The following is a 21,386-nucleotide window of genomic DNA, read 5'->3' as shown; positions in this document are numbered from 1 at the left end:
CCTGATAATGTCTTCAAGAGGTAACATCTATAAAGAGACTAGTATAGGGGCTAAAACTGATCCATGTGGTACGCCGTATTTAACCGGGAAGCAATATGACTCTTCCTCATTTACATAAACAAAGTGATATCGATTGGTTAGATACGATGATCTAAACCAAGCTAATGCCTGACCACTGATGCCAACATAGTTTTCTAGTCTATTAAGTAAGATTCTGTGATCTATTGTGTCAAATGCTGCACTAAGGTCTAGTAATATAAGATTTCACCACGATCGGATGTTAAAAGGAGGTCATTTGTAACTCTAAGCAGCGCTGTCTCTGTGCTATGGTGGGGCCTGAATCCTGATTGGAACTTTTCATATGTACTATTATTCACTATGAATGTGCGTAGCTGGCTTGCCACTACTTTTTCTTTGGTCAAGGTTTGTTTTTTTTAATGAGCGGTCTAATAACTCAGTGATTCTTGGGAATTTGGATAAAACAGGTTTAACAGGTTTTGAAAAAAAAGTTAGTTAAATTACAAAATCTGAAGTTATATCATTATAGACCAAGGTCTTGTTCAGCAATTTACTGGTGCAACCTCCTCTGTTCGTGTTTTTTTTTTTTCATAAAATAGGTGTTTTTCCAGTTATTACTCATACAAAATTTACTTTAAGCCTAAATAAAAAAAGTAATGATTTTTATTTAATAAACATATTTTTGTATTAATAGAGACTATTCATTTAATAACTCAACAGCACTGAAGAAACATATTGTAAGCATATTCATTTAAAACAAGTAAAACTACGTCTGACGGTGGTGACATTGGCCTCATTATTCCAAAATGTATACCACTCAAGTCAATGGCTTCTCGCTTTAACTTTATGTAAATATTTGGCCCAAAAAATAACAATCCTGAGCACTTTGATGAACAAATATCAAATCATAACTTCCTAAAATACAGAAAACCTGACAGAAAAGACAGAAAACCTGACGATGGTGACATCTGATGGTGGTGACAAAAACCTAATATAGACGGTTTCATCGGACGCACGTGATACACGTCTGGATCAGAAACTTACTTCCGGTTTCGTTTTTTTAATGGTCTGACTAATTGCTAAACTGAAACTGTCGAAAATAACAAATGTTTTGGTTTCCTATGTAATCTATGTGTTGTTTTTTTTGCTTTTTATATAAATAAACTACGTTTCAAGAACTTTGTTGTTATTTTTTCTTAGCAGAGTTTACCGGAAGTTACGTGTGGACCGCGACAGCTGCTTGTTTATGTTGTTACTGCTGAAACGGTCTATAGATAAAAAAATAGATGAGTTGTTCACACATTAGCCATTTTGTTTCCCCTCTGTTGCTAGCTACTTCAGACCTCTTCTTAAAAATGATACATTTATTTCATAATCTAATCTAATATTTTTTTACAAAGATGACGATGTTGACACGTTATGGTTGTCACAGTAGCAGTGTCCAAAAATCTGAACAAGTTTAAGAGAAAATAGCAAACATACAGGAGCTTGATTGATCTTGAAGCATGCAGTAGAGCTGAAGGTTTGAAAATGGGGTCCTCAGGAATGCAGTTGACCCTGTAGTTACCTGATTTTATTGCTTTCTATAAATATCTGACGGTGGTGACGAATATGTGGGACACATTTTGAGCAATCAAAAAATAATAGTAAATATTGTTCAAAACTCACTGTTTGTAGTTTTTAATACATATTACAATGTACTCTTTCATGCGGTAAATATATTATTCAATTCAATTATTACAATTATTACAGAGGCAATGAGCCAGCATATAATCATTAAATTAATAAAAAATAAACCTATAAAAGAACCTTACATATGTGCAAAGGACCCCCTGATTATAACATTGATTCTTTTTCTTCATGAAAATGTTATTAATTTCCAACAGAATTAGCACTTTTCTTCGTGGGACATGTTTTTGCCAAAGTTTCAAGAATCAGTGAACTGCTAGTTTGAAAGCTGTTGGAACGCATCCTAATTCTAGCCATGAGTTAAAGATATTTAGTACTGGGTCTGACACTACAGGAAATACCTCTTTAAGTAATTTTGTGTGAATGGGGTCTAATATACAGGATGATGATTTAGATGATGTTACTAATTTAGAGAGCTCTTCTATTGTAGTAGGTTTAAATGAGTCAAGATGTTTATATGGTTGGTTATCTAGTGTTAAATGTACTATTGGGTAGAGTGGTGGCTGCTTGTGTAGCTTCTATGTTTTCCCTAATAACCGTAATTTTGTTAGTAAAGAAGTTCATGAAGTCATTACTATTGTGTTGGAGTTTACTGTTGGTTTCTGTTTGTTCTTTGTTTCTAGTCAGTTTCGCAACTGTGCTATAGAGGAAACGAGGGTTGTTATGATTTTCTTTAATAAGCGTACTGAGATAGGTAGATCTGGCGATTTTTAAAGCCTTTCTGTAGTGTTGAACGCTCTCTTTCCATGCTGCACGCCATACCTCTACCTTTGTGCTTCGGTAGTTTTGTTTCATTTTTCTAGCTACTTTTTTGAGGGCTGCAGTATGATGGTCATACCATGGGGCTGGCTTTTTTTCTTTAATTCTCTTTTTTCGAATGGGAGCAACGGCATCCAGCGTGCAAGTTTTCTACAACCCGAATTCTGGAAAAGTTGGGACGTTTTTTAATGAATGGAATGAAGACTGGGGGAATTTCAGATCACATGAGCCAATGTTTTGTTCACTGTGGAACATGGATAGCGTAGCAAGTTTTTAAACTGAGAAACGTTACACTTTTATCCACTTAATTAGCTCATTTAGAATTTTGTGCTTGCTACAGGTCTCAAAAAAGTTGGCACGGGGGCAACAAATGGCTAAAAAAGCAAGCAGTTTTGAAAAGATTCAGCTGGGAGAACATCAAGTTAATTGATATTAAGTCTGTAACATGATTAGCAGTAGCGGAGTGGCCATCGGGAGAGTCGGGACATTTCCCGGTGGGCCGGTAGTGTTTTGAGGCTGCGAGGGCCGGTCTGATAATAGTTACACATTGCAAGTTATATAGCAACCCCGTCTGGCGGCCTGATGTGCGGCCGCTTCCCTCTGGTCAAACGGTGCAGCCTCTTTGCTCAACACAGTAGGCTATATAAAAGTGCTTAACCTGTTCGGCAGGTCCAACCATGTTTTTAAAAAATATAGGGGGATTATTGAACGGCTCCTCTCCAAATTGCATAGCCTGTCGGCCTTTGATGTGAAAAGCCGCGTTGCCGAATGCTTGTTTTTTTCAGTACATATTCGGTCGGATTGATCCATCAAGCGGAGACTATTTGATAGAAAGTGTGGATTAAGGATGTTTAAATATCTAGCCTGGTGGTCAGTACTTGAATGGATAAAATCAGCACATTTGCAAAGGTTTATCTCCATACGGCTATATATAATAAATAAAATTTAGAAGGGTAACTTTGCAGTATCACATTTCATATTTCCTACTATTAGATTTCTGTAAGATTTCCATATTAGTAGACGAGAGTATTCAACTGAAATATATAAATATCCTCACAACATTATTATTTCTCCAAACTTTGACAAAAATAATTTTCAAATGAACTGTATTCTTACAGTTATTCAAAGATGCACACATTATTCCGGATATGATTTGAAAATTAGACGAGATAATATAACGGCAATGAACGTCTCATATGCCATTAAATATCCACATATAAATTAACATTACAGCATAATGAAATTAATAAAAAGACAAGGAAGCAGGATTGGCATGTAAATTGTATTATTATTAGCGGGAAAAAAGCAATATTACTGAAATAAACTCTGAGGTAATGCGCCAAACACGTTAAAATAAGCAATAACCGTGGAAAAAACATTATTATCTCTCAAAACTTTATATGACAAAAATTATATTTAAAGGAAATATTCTTACAGTTATTCAAAGATGCACAAATTATTCCATATTACTCCCGTTTATGAGCACATTAATCTCTGGTCAGTGGTCTCGCTCTGTTATGTAATAGCTGATTGAGGTGCACATCTCCGTCTTTCAGCAGGTATCATTTTGTATAGTTACTCATTTAGGAAATTTAGCCATGATTTAATGATTTCATTAATATTATGAAAATGTTTTTTTTGGGGGGCAAATTGATTACGATTTGTATTACCCTAGTTTTACTACAAATAGGCTACGAGACATTTTTTTTACCACGGAGGGCCGGTGGTATACGAAATTTCCCGATAGATTTTTTGGTCCCACTCCACCCCTGATGATTAGCTATAAAAGGTATGTCTTAGAGAAGCAGAATCTCTCAGAAGTAAAGATGGGCAGAGGCTCTCCAATCTGTGAAAGACTGCGTAAAAAGATTGTGGAATACTTTAAAAACAATGTTCCTCAACGTCAAATTGCAAAGTCTTTACAAATCTCATCATCTACAGTGCATAACATCATCAAAAGATTCAGAGAAACTGGAGAAATCTCTGTGCGTAAGGGACAAGGCCGGAGACCTTTATTGGATGCCCGTGGTCTTCGGGCCCTCAGACGACACTGCATCACTCATCTGCATGATTGTATCAATGACATTACTAAATGGGCCCTGGAATACTTCCAGAAACCACTGTCGATAAACACAATCCGCCGTGCCATCAGCAGATGCCAACTAAAGCTCTATCATGCAAAAAGGAAGCCATATGTGAACATGGTTCCTAAGGGCCTTCGTGTCCTGTGGGCCAAGGCTCATTTAAAATTGACTATTTCAAAGTGGAATAGTGTTCTATGGTCAGACGAGTCCAAATTTGACATTCTTGTTGGAAATCACGGACGCCGTGTCCTCCGGGCTAAAGAGAAGGGAGACCTTCCAGTATGTTATCAGCGTACAGTTCAAAAGCCAGCATCTCTGATGGTATAGGGGTGCATAAGTGCATACAGTATGGGCAGCTTGCATGTTTTGGAAGGCTGTGTGAATGCTGAAAGGTATATAAAGGTTTTAGAGCAACATATGCTGCCCTCCAAATGATGTCTATTTCAGGGAAGGCCTTGTATATTTCAGCAGGACAATGCAAAACCACATACTGCAGCTATTACAACAGCATGGCTTCGTCGTAGAAGAGTCCGGGTGCTGAACTGGCCTGCCTGCTTCCCCCCATAGAGAACATTTGGCGCATCATTAAACGAAAAATACGTCAAAGACGACCACAAACTCTTCAGCAGCTGGAAATCTAAATAAGGCAAGAATGGGACCAAATTCCAACACCAAAACTCCAGCAACTCATAGCCTCAATGCCCAGGTGTCTTCAAACTGTTTTGAAAAGAAAAGGAGATGCTACACCATGGTAAACATGCCCTTTCACAACTACACTCTAAAAACAAACGATGCTATATAGCACCAAAAGTGGTTCTTTGCTCGTAATCATAGAAGAACCGTTTTTAGTGCCGTATAGCACCGGTGAAGCACCAGTGAAGCACCTGTGTAGAACCATATAGTGCTATGTAGAACCATATTTGGTGCTAAAGTGGTTCTATATGGCCCCTACATGGTTCTACACAGGTGCTTCACTGGTGCTTCACCGGTGCTATATGGCATTAAAAACGGTTCTTCTATGATTACGATCCAAAGCAACAGTTTTGGTTCTATATAGCACCGTTTGTTTTTTTAGAGTGTATTTTGAGACCTGTAGCAGAAATAAAATTTGAAATTAGCTTGTAAAATGTCTCAGTTTAAACATTTGCTATGTTTTCTATGTTCTATTGTGAATAAAATATTGGCTCATGTGATTTGAAAGTCCTTTAGTTATCATTTTTATTAAAGTTTAAAAAACGTACCAACTTTTCTGGAATTCGGGTTGTATTAATATCCAGATCTTTACGGTTATCTGCTACATGTTTCATTTGAGACAGGTCAGGAAGTGTGCTAATAAAGCTATATTTAGTGGTGGAAATTATTGTTCTAGCTAATCTGTAGCATGTTGTAGACTGAGCGGTCCTATCTAGAAGTATTGTGTATGACACAAGGAAATGGTCTGAAACTGCATCGCTCTGGGGTGATATTTCGATGTCATTAATATTGAATCCGAGTGACAGAATTAAGTCTAATGTGTGCTTACGAGTATGCGTGGGCCCTGACACGTTTTGTCTAATAATAGTAATTAGGGAAAGGTTACTATACAACATATCCTACAAGTTATTAATAGGTCATTTATCAATTTCCTGTAATACAAACCATAAGAGTTTTTATTAAATTAGCGCCTCTACCGGAAGCAGGCGATGCCACGGAAACTTTAGCTTTAATGCTTTGTGAGGGTTCATCTGCATGATAACCCGGAAAATCCCGTAGCTTAGTTGGTAGATCATTGCGTTAGCAGCATAAAGATCAAGTGTTGAATCCCATAACACTCAAGTATACATGCAGTCTCATGCTGCATTATTTTATAGCTCACATTAATTTAACTAATGTCCATTTGTAGGTGCAAACCCTAGTCACAGTGTCAAATATGCTGCTGTGATTATGGTAATGATTATAATAATGATACTGGGATAGGCAAAAAATACCATGTCTGGTAGAGATATCAAATTGCCCATCTCCCAACATGTATATAGATCAATTTTTGTGGATTAACTTGTCTGTGGATTAACTGTTTCTCGGCATGAACTTAGCCATAGATGCTGGGATGGCGTTAAGAATAATAAAAAAAAATGCAACACTCAGTATGCCCGCTTTTGTGACAGAAGTTCCGCATTCTAGTAAAAAGAACCAATCAACAATCAATAAAAGTCACCATGAGGCGCCTGCCTATATATTTATTTGCATATTAGTGTGCACCCTAACTAATTTCAGAAGCATCCTCAGGGGTTTGGTTTTGGAACTGGGCCTACATTTAGGATTTCCTGCTACATCAGCACGTCCTGCTGCATGTCACTTTATAAGTGTAATCTCTGCTGTACAACTGAGCTAAATTAATGTTATTTCTTTAAAAATACAAAATGACTGTGGGCGAAGACTTGTGTAAAACCGACTACTGGCACAATCCTACTAACCAAATATTTCACATTACTAGGATAAATATATTTATTTATTTTATATTTTTAAAATTAACTCAAGCTTGACAAACATTAAAAAATGACACTTTGTTGTTTATAGTTCAACAAGGAAAAAACAAGGCCCTCAACTAGCCCTAATTTGAACTGAAACAATAAGAATACTGAATAGTAAAAATTAAAGGTAGTTCGATAATTAAAAAAATTGATACGTTTAGTTTTACTTCCTACAAAAAGTCTGGGAACCATGGCTGCTTTGAATGGCCAAAGTGGGAATGTGCAAAGTAAGTGACATCACTGTCTGTATAGTTGTTGCTGATTGAAGTGAATCAGCTGACTCTGCTCTCTAATATTAGTAGGTTTATTAATATAAAACTTTCTGTATGAATAGGGAAGAGTGGAGTGTGCTTCTCTTGATGGTGAGCAAGGACTTACTCAGGGAGAAACAATCTGCCACATCAGTCAACCCATCTTTAAGGGCAATGCTCAGGTGAATAAACACACAGACATTATTGTATGTACGCATTTGTATTTACATGCTTATGTACTTGTTTACATTGTAATTTTAGGAAGTTGAATTTAAAGTGACAAAGGAGCATTAAAGTGTTTGTGACTGTCATGGTTAACATGTGGCTTGATTTGTGTACTTTTTTTAATTTTCCAAATTCTAGGCAGTGTTTGAGATTACATACGGTATTAATAAAGAAAGCACATTTGGCCACGAAGTGAAGTTTAGTGCTGAGGTCAAAAGGTAAGTGTGTAAACCTATCCCCCATATTTTGCTACAGTTTTTAGTAGTTAAGTGCACTTAAAGCTACAATCCATAACATTTTGGTTAAAAATAAAAAAATCTGATATTGTGCAAGTATATAAAAATCTATGTTAAGCTTATGATGAATGAGCTGTTGGATGCCATTTTGCAGGGAACATTTTGATGCCATTTAAAGTAAATGTAAAGATAAGCACGTAAATTAACCTGTAATGTAATGTTCCAAACAAAGATAGGAAAAGTTTAAAAGTTTACCACATTTACCATGAGCTCTGAATAGTTACTTATATACATACATTCAACTGATATTTGTCACTTTACCACTAACCAAAAGCCTCCATCACTCACAGTGGGAATGTCAAACATTCTTCAAGCAGCATATTATCGCAAAATAAAACCATTGGTGTTAAATATGCAATATTTATTGGGTTGATAAGGTAAGTGCTCTGCTCATTTATTATGTTTTCATACTAAATATAAAAAAATTATGTATGCTGAAATTCCCATTTTTTTAACTTTTAAGGCATGAAAATTCCAGCATCTACATTAATTTTACTGCAGGAAAAAATGATCTCAAGAAACCTATAAAGCATATATTAAAGGTACTGCTTTTATGTTGTTGTCTTATCTGAAGAGAACAATTTGATGTTAATATTACCGTAGCTAAGTTAGTAAAGTGTTTGCCAAATGCATAACTGTAAATATACATATATTTTCTCTTTCAGGTTGAAAATGACATGAGGGAATTAAATTTTACAGTTTCCATAATGGTACCAGTAAAACTGGGTGATTCGGACATCTGGACTGATTCAGACCTACAAATATCAAATTTACTAATAATTGACGAAATAACCCGCATAGTGATATAACTCATCAATGGTGGAGTTAGTTTGCTTTACATTGTGTAACTTGCTAACCTACTTCTTTTCAACAGCATTTAATTATACATTTGCTACACATGTGTTAAATAAAAATGCAATAACAGCTAATGGAATTTTCTTACAGATATCTGGCTGCGAGAAGAACCTGACGGAGAGGAAGCCCATCTTTAGCAAACAAGACATGATCGAAGTTATAAAAAAGCATCGTATGCTGGTACGCTTTTTTAATGCAGTACAGAACATTTCATTTTTATAATTTATTAACAGTATGCGCTAAACATACAGTATTAAACTCTATGTGTCACTTTTCTGTGTCAGAACTGCTCTGTTGCTGTTTGTGTAGAGTTCACATGTCATGTGAATCTGATAAGAAATGAAAAGATACTCTATAATATATCAAGCAATGTGAGCTCTGGATGGATTGAGCAGGTAACAAAAAAGCTTGTTTTTCACTCTTAAAGTAAATGTGCTATACAATGCTATAGAAGAAGATTCACAGTAATTTGTTACTGTTATAGTAATAACCTCATAATCTCACGATCTCTTCCTCTTAGACTGGTCTCAAAGCTGCTATTTTTCAGTTGGTCAGTACAGCATCTCTGAAGTATGATAAGAGTAAATATGTTTTCTTTTCCACCGAGTCCGGAGGCTCAACACCAACTGCCCAGGTACTGTAGCTTGACATGTGCATTAATATGCATAATAAATGTTGCTGATAAATTTACCTTTCTCTAACTTGCTACAGGCAGCCATAAGGGTAAGGCCATTTGCAGACGTCTTGTTAGGCTTATGAAGTATAAATGTAGTGTTTTAAATGTAAAGTGGGCACTGTTACATACAGTACTAAAATAGATTAGTTTCAGTATCACATTTGTAGACAGCTATAAAATATTCATAGACTGACTTCCCAAAGCAGTAGCTTTGCTAAATGTTTCAAAAGAAATCATGTAATCGTATTATATGACCCCCTTTAACATAAACTAATTGTGCTTGAGGGGGTCTGTGGTTGGAAGACAAGATGTCCTGTGTCTGATTATTTTCCAATGTCGTGATCAGCACTGCTGCTGTTGCTATTTGTTTGACTTTATGCGGTGCCGCAAGAACCGACACATGGATGACATTAAAGTACCACGAGAGTATTTTATTAGCAGTCTCCTCTCTTTGATTTCTGAAATCGCTCTTGCGTGATTTTAATGTAATCTCCCTCTCGGTTCTTGTGGCGCAACATGAAGTCAAACAAGTCAAAATATGGGACTGGGGACATTGGAGGTCCCATATTGCATTCTAAAGGTGGGTCAAAAGAAGCTACATGTTACTTCTCAATACTCAAATTGATGCTTCCTCATTTCCTCACTCCTCAGTCCCCCAGCCTGTGACCCTTAAACCTTTTGAACTCAGCCATCTTGTCTCAGTTCTCTAAATTCAAATCTTTGGGATGTCCAATTCTTCACTTCCTGTTTTCTGAGATACCTTTATTTTATTACATTTTTTTCGGATTATTCACACATAGCCCAATGCAGAGCACACATGATGAACTCACATACATGGTCCAGTGTTTTACTTACGTTAAATGACAAACACGTTGTTATGGATGTATTTCATTATCCAGTGCCGTGATGAAGATATAAATATGACAGTGCCTTTAAAGGGCGTTCACATTAAAACGATATAAAAATATAGTTTTAAAAATCGTTTTATATTAAAGATAATAGCAGAGTTCACACAACAACTATAACGATAGCGATTTTGGCACATGATGAACGATAAACCATTGACAGCCAATCAAATCTATTTTAACTTGAAGTGCAAGCGCACTTAAATGCAGTAAAGCTCATTCATTGCTGAGGTCTATAACACAAAATTACCTCAGGTAGCCAGTGCTGATGAAGTTGCTGTGAAATTCACTACTTAAAGGTGACATAGAATGGTTGAACGGAGTATTTATCCTTGTTCTGTGATGTGACATGTAGACAAAAAAGTTTTTGTTTGGGTCTGTAATGCCTTAGAAGCTTCCTAAAAACCTCTCTCAGATAGCTCTATTAGGGTGGGGGATTTCAAACAAGTGGTTTTGCACCTATTTGGCTCCCCCTACTGGCTTAACTTGCAATCTCAGTACTGATTGGCTGACTTTATGATGTGGTCACTAATATATTTATCGTTATAATTATTGTCCCTTGTATATGTATAATATATATAATTTATAAAACGGTTAGTTCCAATCCTTGATTCTGATTGGTCAATAGGTGTGCTTTATTCACAATAAAACACTGCTATGACCGCTTCACCCACTGGTTCTATTTAATATCACTGCCCCCTTAGCAACACCCTTAGCAACACATGAACATATAATGAGACAAAGTCTGAGAACAGTTTGTTGTTTTTATTTGAGCTTCCATGTTGTTGTTCGCAGTCAGGGACTATTTTTTCTAGCGGAAGGAATGCTTTTATTGATTTAACTTCATGAAAGTTGCACTAATATTTTTTTACTTTAATATTGTGTGGTAAACGTTTTATAAAAGCAATAAGGTACTCGAGGCAAGTGCTGTATCGTGAATAAGTAACGGCTGAAGGGGTTGCAGGCACTCCGCTTCGCGTCGTGCCTAACAACGCCCTTCAGCCGTTACTTATTCACGATACAGCACAGCCTCTCATACCTTATTGCTTAAATATGTCCCTTAATGGTTTAATACACTGATGTCGTGTTATTTGAGCTATTTCTGAATGAAGACAGACTGCTGACAGCGAGTCGTGTTGGCAGAGTTCACGTAAAACTTCCTAATGTCAAGTTTAAAATGAATTTGTGCTTAAGGTGCGTGACTAACACACGTGCACTTCAGTTAGTGCGGTATAAATGCGATTAAAGCGTTTACATGGACGCATACTGCGATTATAAATGGCGTACGCCACCTATTTTAATGCGATTATACTAACTGCGATTATGAGCTTAATCGCATTATTTTTATCTAATTATTGCGTTTACATGAGGTAAAGTATAATCGCAGTATTGACAAAATCCCATTATAATCGCATTATTGGTGTGCATGTAAACAAACTCATTGTCAGCTTTCAGACATCTTGTATAAAACCATAAGAAACATACTATAAGAAAAAAGAAAATGTGGCGATACACATGCCAAAGGGCGAGTGTATAATTCGTACGGAATTATTCTAGAGCAACGACTACGCCACCTGGGATTTATTCCCTCCCAGGAAGGACCCAAAAGGCCCACAGGTTCACTCTCTCTAAAATAGGACTCAGAGACGTGGATAATTAGTACAAAATGATTCAAAGCTTTATAAAAGGTAATATTAAAAAGATCTTGCCTAAAAGGGCACTCATAAAAATCACGGACTAACATGAAGTAATAAAGAATAATAATCAAAAAGAAAATGAACAACCCTGAAACTGGGGTATAACAACCAGGAGGCAGACTGGAAACAGAGCTTTAATAGTAACTGTAATACACACGTGCACAAAATCACCCCTTTGCCCTAAACAGATTCACTGCAAACCAAACAGTCACTGCAAATTCACACCACGTTAGGGGAGGCTATTTCTGCTCAGTCATAGCCAGTCTGCCTTCCTCAGGACCCCAATTTACAGACAAAATAAACAAACACTTCAAAAGAAAAACAAACTCAACATTTACCCAAATCAAAAGAATTAACCAAAAGAAGACAAATAATAAATTGCAATGAATGAGCAAAAGACAAATAATAAATTGCAATGAATAAGCAAAAGAAGACAAATAATAAATTGCAATGAATAAGCAAAAGAAGACAAATAAATTGCAATGAATAAGCAAAAAACGACAAAAGTTATTAAATATCACACAAAAAAGAACAAAAATAAGCCAAGACACAATTTACTAACCTTAACGAAATAAACTACACAAAAAATCCAAAATAAACAAACCAAAGCAAAACAGCAGTGTTAGGACCTTAAGCCATGATGCCGGGTAACTCAAACACCTGAAACACAAACAACATTAGCACCACAGTAACATGCCTTAAGGAAGGCTGAATGGACAGGAGTGAGTTAAACATACCAGCCTGTATGGGTCACCGCATATACTCCGCAGCCGAATCCATAGCCCCCCTCAATCACTTGTGACAGAAGCCGCAGATTAAAAGCACATGACTCAATTAAACAGCGATTCCCTAATATAGAATGCCTCAACTAAGAACCAATCGTTCATAATACTCGGATGCAGAGCACGCCACGGTAACAAATGCCAGCCTCAGAGAGCTACAATGGGCAGAGAGCATAACTATTAAAAGCAAAACCAGACAACAGAAAGTATGACAAACGCCAGTACATACCTTTTATGTGGGAACACGATATCGGAAATGCAGAACAGCTGAGCCTGCAATCTCCCGATGCAAGGAATGCCATGTAAATTTACAGTGACTAATAATTCGCAATCCTCTAATAGAGAATGCTGCGGCAACAAATGCCATCTTCACAAGAGGGTTATACTAAACAGAAAACAAAAATGATTAAAACCCAATAATAGGACTGAGCATAACGACCGCCAGTACATACCTCTCGTGTGACAGCAATGCAATACTGAAAAATGCAAACAGCTGAGCATAACATCCGGTTGCCTTACCTCCAACCTTTATATTTATGTTCATCCTAACCAGAACGCAAGTGAAAGTGATTACCTAAGGTGGCGTGGTCAGGCCGGCACCCATAACTGCCTTCCACCACATAAATATACACTTCCCCTTTAAAGTCCAGACTTCTGCAAAATAAAAATCATGTTGCCACATTTTCAGTTTCAGTTAGATGATGAGGTATTTATAGATAATATATGTTATGAAAGAAGGGTTCATGAACAGTACTGTGCAAAAGTCTTAGGCCACCATGCCAGAATTAGATTTGTTGATTTGCAATGTTATAGTGATCATATATAATTGTTTCTCAGTTTCTTTAATAGAATACATCCAGAAAATACAGGAAATGTGTATATAGTATTAAAAACTATATTAAAATGTAAACTGATGTGTCAAGTATTTAGGGTAAACTCCCCCTCCCCTTGAGCAATAGCAGGAAACGTCTCGGTTATGTATGTAACCCACGTTCCCTGAAGGAAGGAAACGGAGACGTCACGTCGTGACCGACGAATTGGGAACTCGCTTAGAGAGACCAATCTGCTTCGTATACTACTAAAACGCCAATGAACTTGGCATTAAGATATTTGCATAATGCTGGCGCTGCCCCGCCAGGTGTGTATATAAGCAGCAGGTGCAAATATGGAAATTTGCTTCATTTCGCTGAGAAAGCCGGAAAGTGTGACCGGCCGATAAACAGCAGGGAGCAGCCCTGTGGCGACGTGACGTGACGTCTCCGTTCCCTTCCTTCAGGGAAGGTGGGTTACATACGTAACCGATGCGCGCGATGGAGTCTAGTTCCACACCGAGAAAAAAGGTCCTCTGCATGGGGCAAAGTTTGCTCTTTTCCCAGTTGACCTGAAGACTTTTAAAAATGAGCGGGATGCCGAAGCATTAAGTCTCTGTGTTCGCGCAGCGTCTGCCGAGAATGAGCTATTATAACCCGACGTAAATATAAGCAGACTGCAAACACCGCTCTCTCTCGGGGGCTTTAATGCCGTCTCTAACACTTTCATGGAGACGCGGGGAGAGAGAGAGACAGCTCAAAAGGTGGTACTTTGTATTGATATGCCCTCCCCACGAACGCAGAGCGAAGAAACGGCCTGTGGCGAGGGGAAATGGACACATGAAGTACACGTCTATAGGTCTAAGGCTGCAAACCGATCTGAACATTGAAATACGTGCTTTGGCATTATCCTCCTGAAGGATCTCATTTGGAGAGCCAGTGCGTAAATCAAATCATTTGTAATCCGCTGCGTATTTTGGGTACTATGATATAAAGGCTAGAAAAACCCTATCATCATCACGGTAAGAGGGACCGGCTCGATACGTCCTTCGCCAGCAGTCCTTCTCTTCCACCAGGGCAGGACCTAGGAGATCGCCTCAGTTGCGCGCGCAGGAGCTGAATAACGCCCCGGACTCGCCGAAGAGGCCGGTCTGTGAGACAGGAGCATTCAGGAAGTTGTTCTTGTCTGCATCCGTCGTGTCAGCCAGACACAGCCAAGGTGGCGTTCTTGGACCACTGTGGTGGACATGGCACCACAGAGGGTCGCGGTCTCCCTCGTGCAGATCTCTAAAGCCTTAGCTTGGACCTGCAATGGAGCCATGGCAGCAAGGGAGGTGAGGGGTGAAGGCTAAATTCAATGTTTGAGTCAGCTCTTCGTGCCGTCGGGAAAGAAAGGCACAGGAGATGAGGACCGAGAGGCCCGAGCAGCTCCGATATACCAATCATGCAGACGGGCTGGTTCGGGAGGAGGGGGGTTTAACCCCTCCAACCCTACTGGTTCCGCCGCTCAAGCGGGCACAGCCGCCATCTCCGGGTCAAAGTCCGCCTCGGAGGGAAAAGGGGGGCACCCCTCTGATGCTGCTGAAGTGGCGGGACCAGAAGGAGGTCCAATGGATTCAACACGACTCTGCGGTCTCCACCGGAGCCTCAACCGGCTGAGAACGAGAAGGCTGGGACCTACTCAGCATAGTGATGCGCAAAGCGTCCTGCGAGCGCTTGGCAGCCGCACCATGGCGGCGTTCAGCACTGCAAAGCCGCGGACATCGTTCCCGTAGAAACGACAGTCGTCTCCGCAATCCAAGAGGGTTATGCTCTCACAGAGAGAACAAAAACTCTCCACGAACGCAGCCTCGGAGTGCTCGATGCCCAAGCACAAAGACAGCGTTCGTGACCATCTCTGGAGCCCTTATATTTCTCGCATCCACGATCGCACAGACGAAAAGGTATCCTGAAAAGGACACTGATCTCCGAATATACAAGAGAGTGGCTGTCTTTAACAAGACACAGAGCTCTCACGTATCACTCTTTTAGGGAAATCACTCTTTAGGTGCTCAGCTGATGATGCGCACAGGGAGAGGCAACGCACACACTAAACTAAAACAAAAAAGATGCAGAGCAGTGGAATACTTCGAGCGTCCGCTGTGTTAGTACTGCTTGTCAATCAACTTCAGCAACCGTTCCCAGAAGAGCAAGTAGCTTCTCAGTAGCAGATAATGCCAGATTTCGAAGCAAAAAAGCTAATTTCCATATTTGCACCTGCTGCTTATACACGCACCTGGCGGGACGGCGCCAGCATTATGCAAATATCTCAGTGCCAAGTTCATTGGCGTTTTAGTAGTATACGAAGCAGATTGGTCTCTCTAAGCGAGATCCCAATTCGTCGGTCACAACGTGACGTCGTAGTGACCGACTGAAAGGGAACTGGAGGATCTCTTAAACCTAAATAAAATTAAATCCTAATAAATCCTTACTTCATTCTGCTAAAAAAAAACCTTAAAATGTGTTTACTGCCAAGAGAGGTCACACTAAACACAGACGATGCCTAACGGAGACATTTAGTCCTGGAGTTTTTTTTTTGACATGTTGCCTGTATTTTCTGTTTGTATCTTAATAAAATAGATTGACAAATAAATATGGATGGACATTAAAACTTCTAAAACAACAAGTCTGGTGGTGGTGGCCTAAGACTTTTGCACAGTACAGTATGTTGATTATAATGATTTAGGTTACTACCTTTTTAATTATTTATAGTGGTTGAGGACTCATCAAGTCTTTTACTTGTTTAGATTATTACCCAAGTGGAGGTGTATGAGGTGGCCAACCTCACTAAAGAGATCATCGGAGGGGTCATAGGAGGACTGCTGCTACTGGCTCTCATCACAGCGGCTCTCTATAAAGTGTGTATATCACCGTCAATTAAATTAATACTTTTTTTTAAGAAATAGTTCACCCAAAAATAAAAATGATTTTATTTATTTACCCTTATGTCATCCATCCCAGACTTTTATCAGCTGGACATAAACATATTGTCGCTTTGTATTCCTACAAGGGACTGAGTCAAATATAACCGCACGTCAAAAACGTGAACTTACATTAATTCTATGACAATTTGTCATATAATATTTAGTCACATACATTTCGTCATTGATTATTTTTATGATGGGTTAGGGTTAGACATAGAGAGACAGCATTTTTTAAATACTATATGGTTGTTTGGATTCAGCTGAAGGTAATATACATTTGGGGTTGGCATAATGGTAAGAAAATGATTTTAAATTTTTATATTAACCATTTCTTTGTGTTCAGTGTTTAATATTTACATCATTTGTACATAATCTATGTACATTGTGTCTAAAGTGTACATCATGTGTATATTCTCATCTGATATTTGTTCTCCCTGTGCAAGGCTGGGTTCTTCAAAAGCCAATACAAGCAGATGCTGGAGGAAGCCCAGGGGGATGCAGGAGGCGAGGCGGCAAATTAATTTGCATTTGATCTCTTACAAATATATGTAGTTTGAGTTATCAATTATATGATGAGGTATATCCCTACATACATTTTGTAAACAGTATGCTAGAATGCATAGTATTGCTTGTTTTGTGTGTGTGAAATACAAACTAATATCTAACCACTAAGTGTAACAATATAGTTTGGCTGTGCAAGAATTTGTAAAATTCACTAATACAAATATTGTGCTTTTTAACATAACAGTTTTGCATAAACTACTGTTGAGATGACTTTCTTTTATATCCAAATATATCCATTATTAGTATAAAAAGTCCACTGATTGTTTTTAATTACATCATAATTGTCCTATATTCTATTGTGTAGTCAGCATGTGTGCAGCTCAATTTCTTTTTAATTGCTGTAATGTATACAATCATCTGCATGCTGTGACTGAAATTTTGATAATGGGTATGTGTGTGTTGTTTCTTCTTCTTAAAAAAAATCTTAATGTTTATTACTGATACTATATGTATGAAAAAATACTGTACGATTTTAATCAGAATTTTATAATCATGGCTCTATTAAGTATGTGTTTTAAAATTTTTGTACATTTTATATAATTGATGCAGCAGTTACTGTTCAAATAATTGTCCCATAATATGATCATATAAGGAATGCTAAACGGACATATCGATGCATGCCAAGTGTCAAGTATTTAAGACAATGTTTGGAAGATACTGTAATTGTAAGACATTTAGGAAACCTTCAAGTGTCTATAAGATTCTAGTTGGACAGTTTTATATAAAAAAATATTAATAAAGTATACAACTTCAAAGTTAATGTCAGCAGTCTGTCTTATAGTGAACAAGCCAAGGATTACAGTTGCAAGGAATCAAAGTCTTGGTTATGTAATCTGGTTACCTGAACTACTAGGGAAAGAGACACCGAGTATTGTTTTAGAGGCTCTGGGGAGTGTCTTGGGTGTGTGTGGGGGGGGGGCGTGTAAGCATGTGAGGGTGTAACGGTTCTGCTCACAGTCAGCTACCAGAGGCCGATGTCGTTTTTATCTGTTTGTACATGCATGATTTCAATAGTTATATGCGACTTATAGATTTCACATTTGAAAGAGAGGCATACGCAAATTTTCCTGTGCGCCTAACATGATTTTTTTCTATGAATCACATGTACGCACTTTGAGAAATACTTGTATGAAAAAGTGTTGGTCCCCTTCGTGATTTTTTATTTTGTGCGTGCATGTCACACTTTAATGTTTCAAATAATGAAACAAATTTAAATATTAATCAAAGATAACACAAATAAACACAACATGCAGTTTTTAAGTGTGGGTTTGGATTTTGTTTTCCCTTCATAATAAAAACCTTCACTTAAGGATGGCATGTTCTGTTGGCTTGTGTTGTCTTTGATTAATGTTTGAATTTGTTTCATGATCTTAAACATTAAAGTGTGTAAAGCCCAGTTGTAACCCAAATGTCATCAGTTCAATTCCCATGGACAGCAGGAAGTGACTGAGGTGCATGGGAAAACGCTTTACTCCAAATTAGCAAACGCTCTCTGAGCATCATCTTGCTGATGAAACTTTGTATATTGGGTCAACGTAACTCAGAAGTATGTGTGCTGTATGGGACAGTAGTGGCAAAGTTATTTTTGTCACTAAATAAACATCTGAACTTTCCCTATCAGAAGTAGCCTACATGCATTATTATTTCACAGACATAAACATGTGTGGCTGGGGTGGCTTGGTGTGAGGGGCCCCTTAGCCAGAGGAGCAGTGGCTCTAGTGACTGGCCACCCCCTGTCCACGGATCTGCCTGGAGGACCTGAGACCCCAGAGTCAGGTACATGTCCATCACTGTAAAAAAAACTAATACATTTGTACAGAGATGGTTAGTTTGCTGCAGCACAGACAGATGCAACTGCAGACAGTGCTATAGAAGTAATTGTACCCAGATGCACTAAGGTCAGTTGACATGTACCAGTTGACTTCCATAGTAGGATAAACAAATACTTTGGAAGTCAATGGGTACAGTCAACTTTGTGCTTACCATCGTCATCTATCAAAATACCTTGTTCTGTATTTAACAGAATAGAGAAAATTACAGGTTTAGTATAACATGACAATGAGAAAATTATGACAGAATCTTGACAAAATTTTGGGTAAACTATCCCTTCCTTTAAGTCATAGAACCAAACCAAAATTCTTCCTCGGTTTACTCCATCTGCCATTTTTATTATTCTATGAAAATTCTTTTTACTTTATAAAATGCTGGGACTTTCTATTGTGTATCAACATAGACATCTGTGTCATTCTATGAAAATGGTGGCTTTCCTGTCCCGGCCCCAACAACCAGGAAAAACACTTAAATTTGTCAGATAATGACACAAAATATGTTTTTTGTTTTAATTGAAGTGTTTTTTATTAATAAAACATATGTAAGACAGTTATATTGCAAACCATTTTTTATATATATTGTAGAACACGGTCAGTACCATGAAATTGGCTTGTCCCTCGGGTCGGGAGTTGTGGTTTAGTGACATACTGTATTTTGAGTTAAAAATATATTATTCTCCCCCTTTAAATGTCATAATACAAAGAGAAGTAGTACAGTTATTTAGTGGACTACTTAAAAAACTAAAATATCAACTAAATTTTATAAATAATTTACAGGGAATAGCTGTCCCTCAATTTCATGTCACTGGTGTTACAATTTATAAAAAACACCACTTTGAAAAAAATCAACATCCTTGCCAACTTCTTCCTGGGTCAAACATTCATTGTAGGCATGGCTGTTTTGAAAAGCACATAGTGAGTGTGCACTCTTTCCTCATCTTTTAGCAATTTGATAAATAATTTGATAATTTCATGCGAGGACTTAAGATGTGTCACTGGTGTTCTACAGTTTATAGTAAAGGCAAAGGAAGTCTTATTAATATAATTTTTTTAATTGCATGATTAAGTGATTTATTTACAATTTAAGAAGTGTGGTTTGAGCTACTGTGGCCGCAATCTTATAGATATGCCATTGTGTCTGCAGATTTGTCACTGGTGTTATCGTCACTGGTGTTACTGTTGCTGCTTTCATAAGTAAGCATTTTAAGGATATCATCATTCAATTTTGATCACTCAACCTCAATTATTTCTAATGTTACAACAAAAAAACACAATGGTTGAAATAGAAAAAGGTCACACAATAGAAATTTACGCATGCCTGTTTAAAGTAAATTATTACTAATCAAGACAATTTCTTATTACATTAGCTTTTTCTGTCTTTGATTATGTATGCAAATTAAATAGTCAAAATACAGTCTGGGAAGCCTGAATTGTCATCAAAAAAATATAGGTAACTCCAGTGACAAAAAGCAGCATTTTTTAATGTAATGTAGTAAAAATATAAAAATACATTTAGCTGTCATTTAAGTTGATTTATAATGTTAAGAGGTTAACTATTATCTGACTATAAGTTTTGGTATAAAAAAGAATTACATTTTTAAAAAGTTGTCTGTTCAAAAAGCCACCATTTTCATAGAATGACCCATCTAATAAAAAAACAACAACATTTTAATGTTCTTTTACATTTTAATACACAATGAATATTTACACTAATTTACTAATTGCCCATGATGACTTTTCAGGTTTGTAACTAAAAAAAACTTTTGTAGAGTTATGTTAGAGAGGGAGACCAGCAAACATAGCAATTTTTATTTTTAATTTGCACATAAAGAAATAATTTAAATTATTTGTTTTAATATAATATTTTGAATTTAAAAATAATTGAATAAAGTCTCAACACGGGCAAGCAGGATTTTATTTCAGTTTTTATAGTAAATTATTTGGTGAACTCAACAGTTTTAAGACTGAATCTCCTATAAATATTAAGACCTTAAAGTTAATCATTATCCCTTGAAAGTTTTAGCCTAGTTTTTACTTTATATAATCATTTTACTTGCCCTATATAATATAAATAAATAAAAAATAGAATAAGACAATTCTAGTCCAAAAGTTAAAGTAATGCCTAAAAAGGCGCTCCTAGCTTCTTTGTGCTGATTTAAAAATATGTTATCACTAAATGCAAGCACAAAAACATGAAATGTTTAGAAAGGTAAAAAAGGATCTAACTGTTAATGATTGAAACATGTAAGCGGTTTGGGTGATTCATTCCACGCGTTTGTTAAAACTTACAATACCGAATGTAGTTTTTTTATGAATGGTTATGTGTAGTCCGTAATATTATATGATTTAGTGTAGCAAGTGCGCGTTATTTGTATTTACACGCGTTTGGTGTCGACGACAACACCCTAAAAAAAACCTACACCCAGGGGCCTGCCTCTCTATGACGTTTTCGAATCCAATTGGTTATTCCACAT

General features: G+C 37.2%; 1 protein-coding gene across 1 annotated transcript in view; it reads left to right on the top strand.

Moving 5' to 3' along the window:
- LOC129421507 (integrin alpha-X) overlaps positions 1-17,843 on the top strand; it is an 81,850-nt gene extending 64,007 nt beyond the window's left edge. Inside the window, exons 21-30 of the mRNA XM_073866544.1 lie at positions 7,395-7,493; positions 7,675-7,754; positions 8,123-8,209; positions 8,296-8,374; positions 8,498-8,598; positions 8,783-8,867; positions 8,972-9,082; positions 9,208-9,321; positions 16,343-16,453; positions 16,963-17,843. Coding sequence (XP_073722645.1) covers positions 7,395-7,493; positions 7,675-7,754; positions 8,123-8,209; positions 8,296-8,374; positions 8,498-8,598; positions 8,783-8,867; positions 8,972-9,082; positions 9,208-9,321; positions 16,343-16,453; positions 16,963-17,040 — 945 coding nt within the window. The 3' untranslated portion in view covers positions 17,041-17,843. The remainder of the gene's footprint in view (positions 1-7,394; positions 7,494-7,674; positions 7,755-8,122; positions 8,210-8,295; positions 8,375-8,497; positions 8,599-8,782; positions 8,868-8,971; positions 9,083-9,207; positions 9,322-16,342; positions 16,454-16,962) is intronic.
- The last annotated feature ends 3,543 nt before the right edge of the window (positions 17,844-21,386 follow it).

Source organism: Misgurnus anguillicaudatus, chromosome 4 (genome assembly GCF_027580225.2).
Source record: "Misgurnus anguillicaudatus chromosome 4, ASM2758022v2, whole genome shotgun sequence".
Taxonomy (NCBI): Eukaryota; Metazoa; Chordata; class Actinopteri; order Cypriniformes; family Cobitidae; genus Misgurnus; species Misgurnus anguillicaudatus.
Note: the sequence above shows the minus strand (reverse complement) of the source record. Positions and strands in the feature narration are given on the sequence as shown.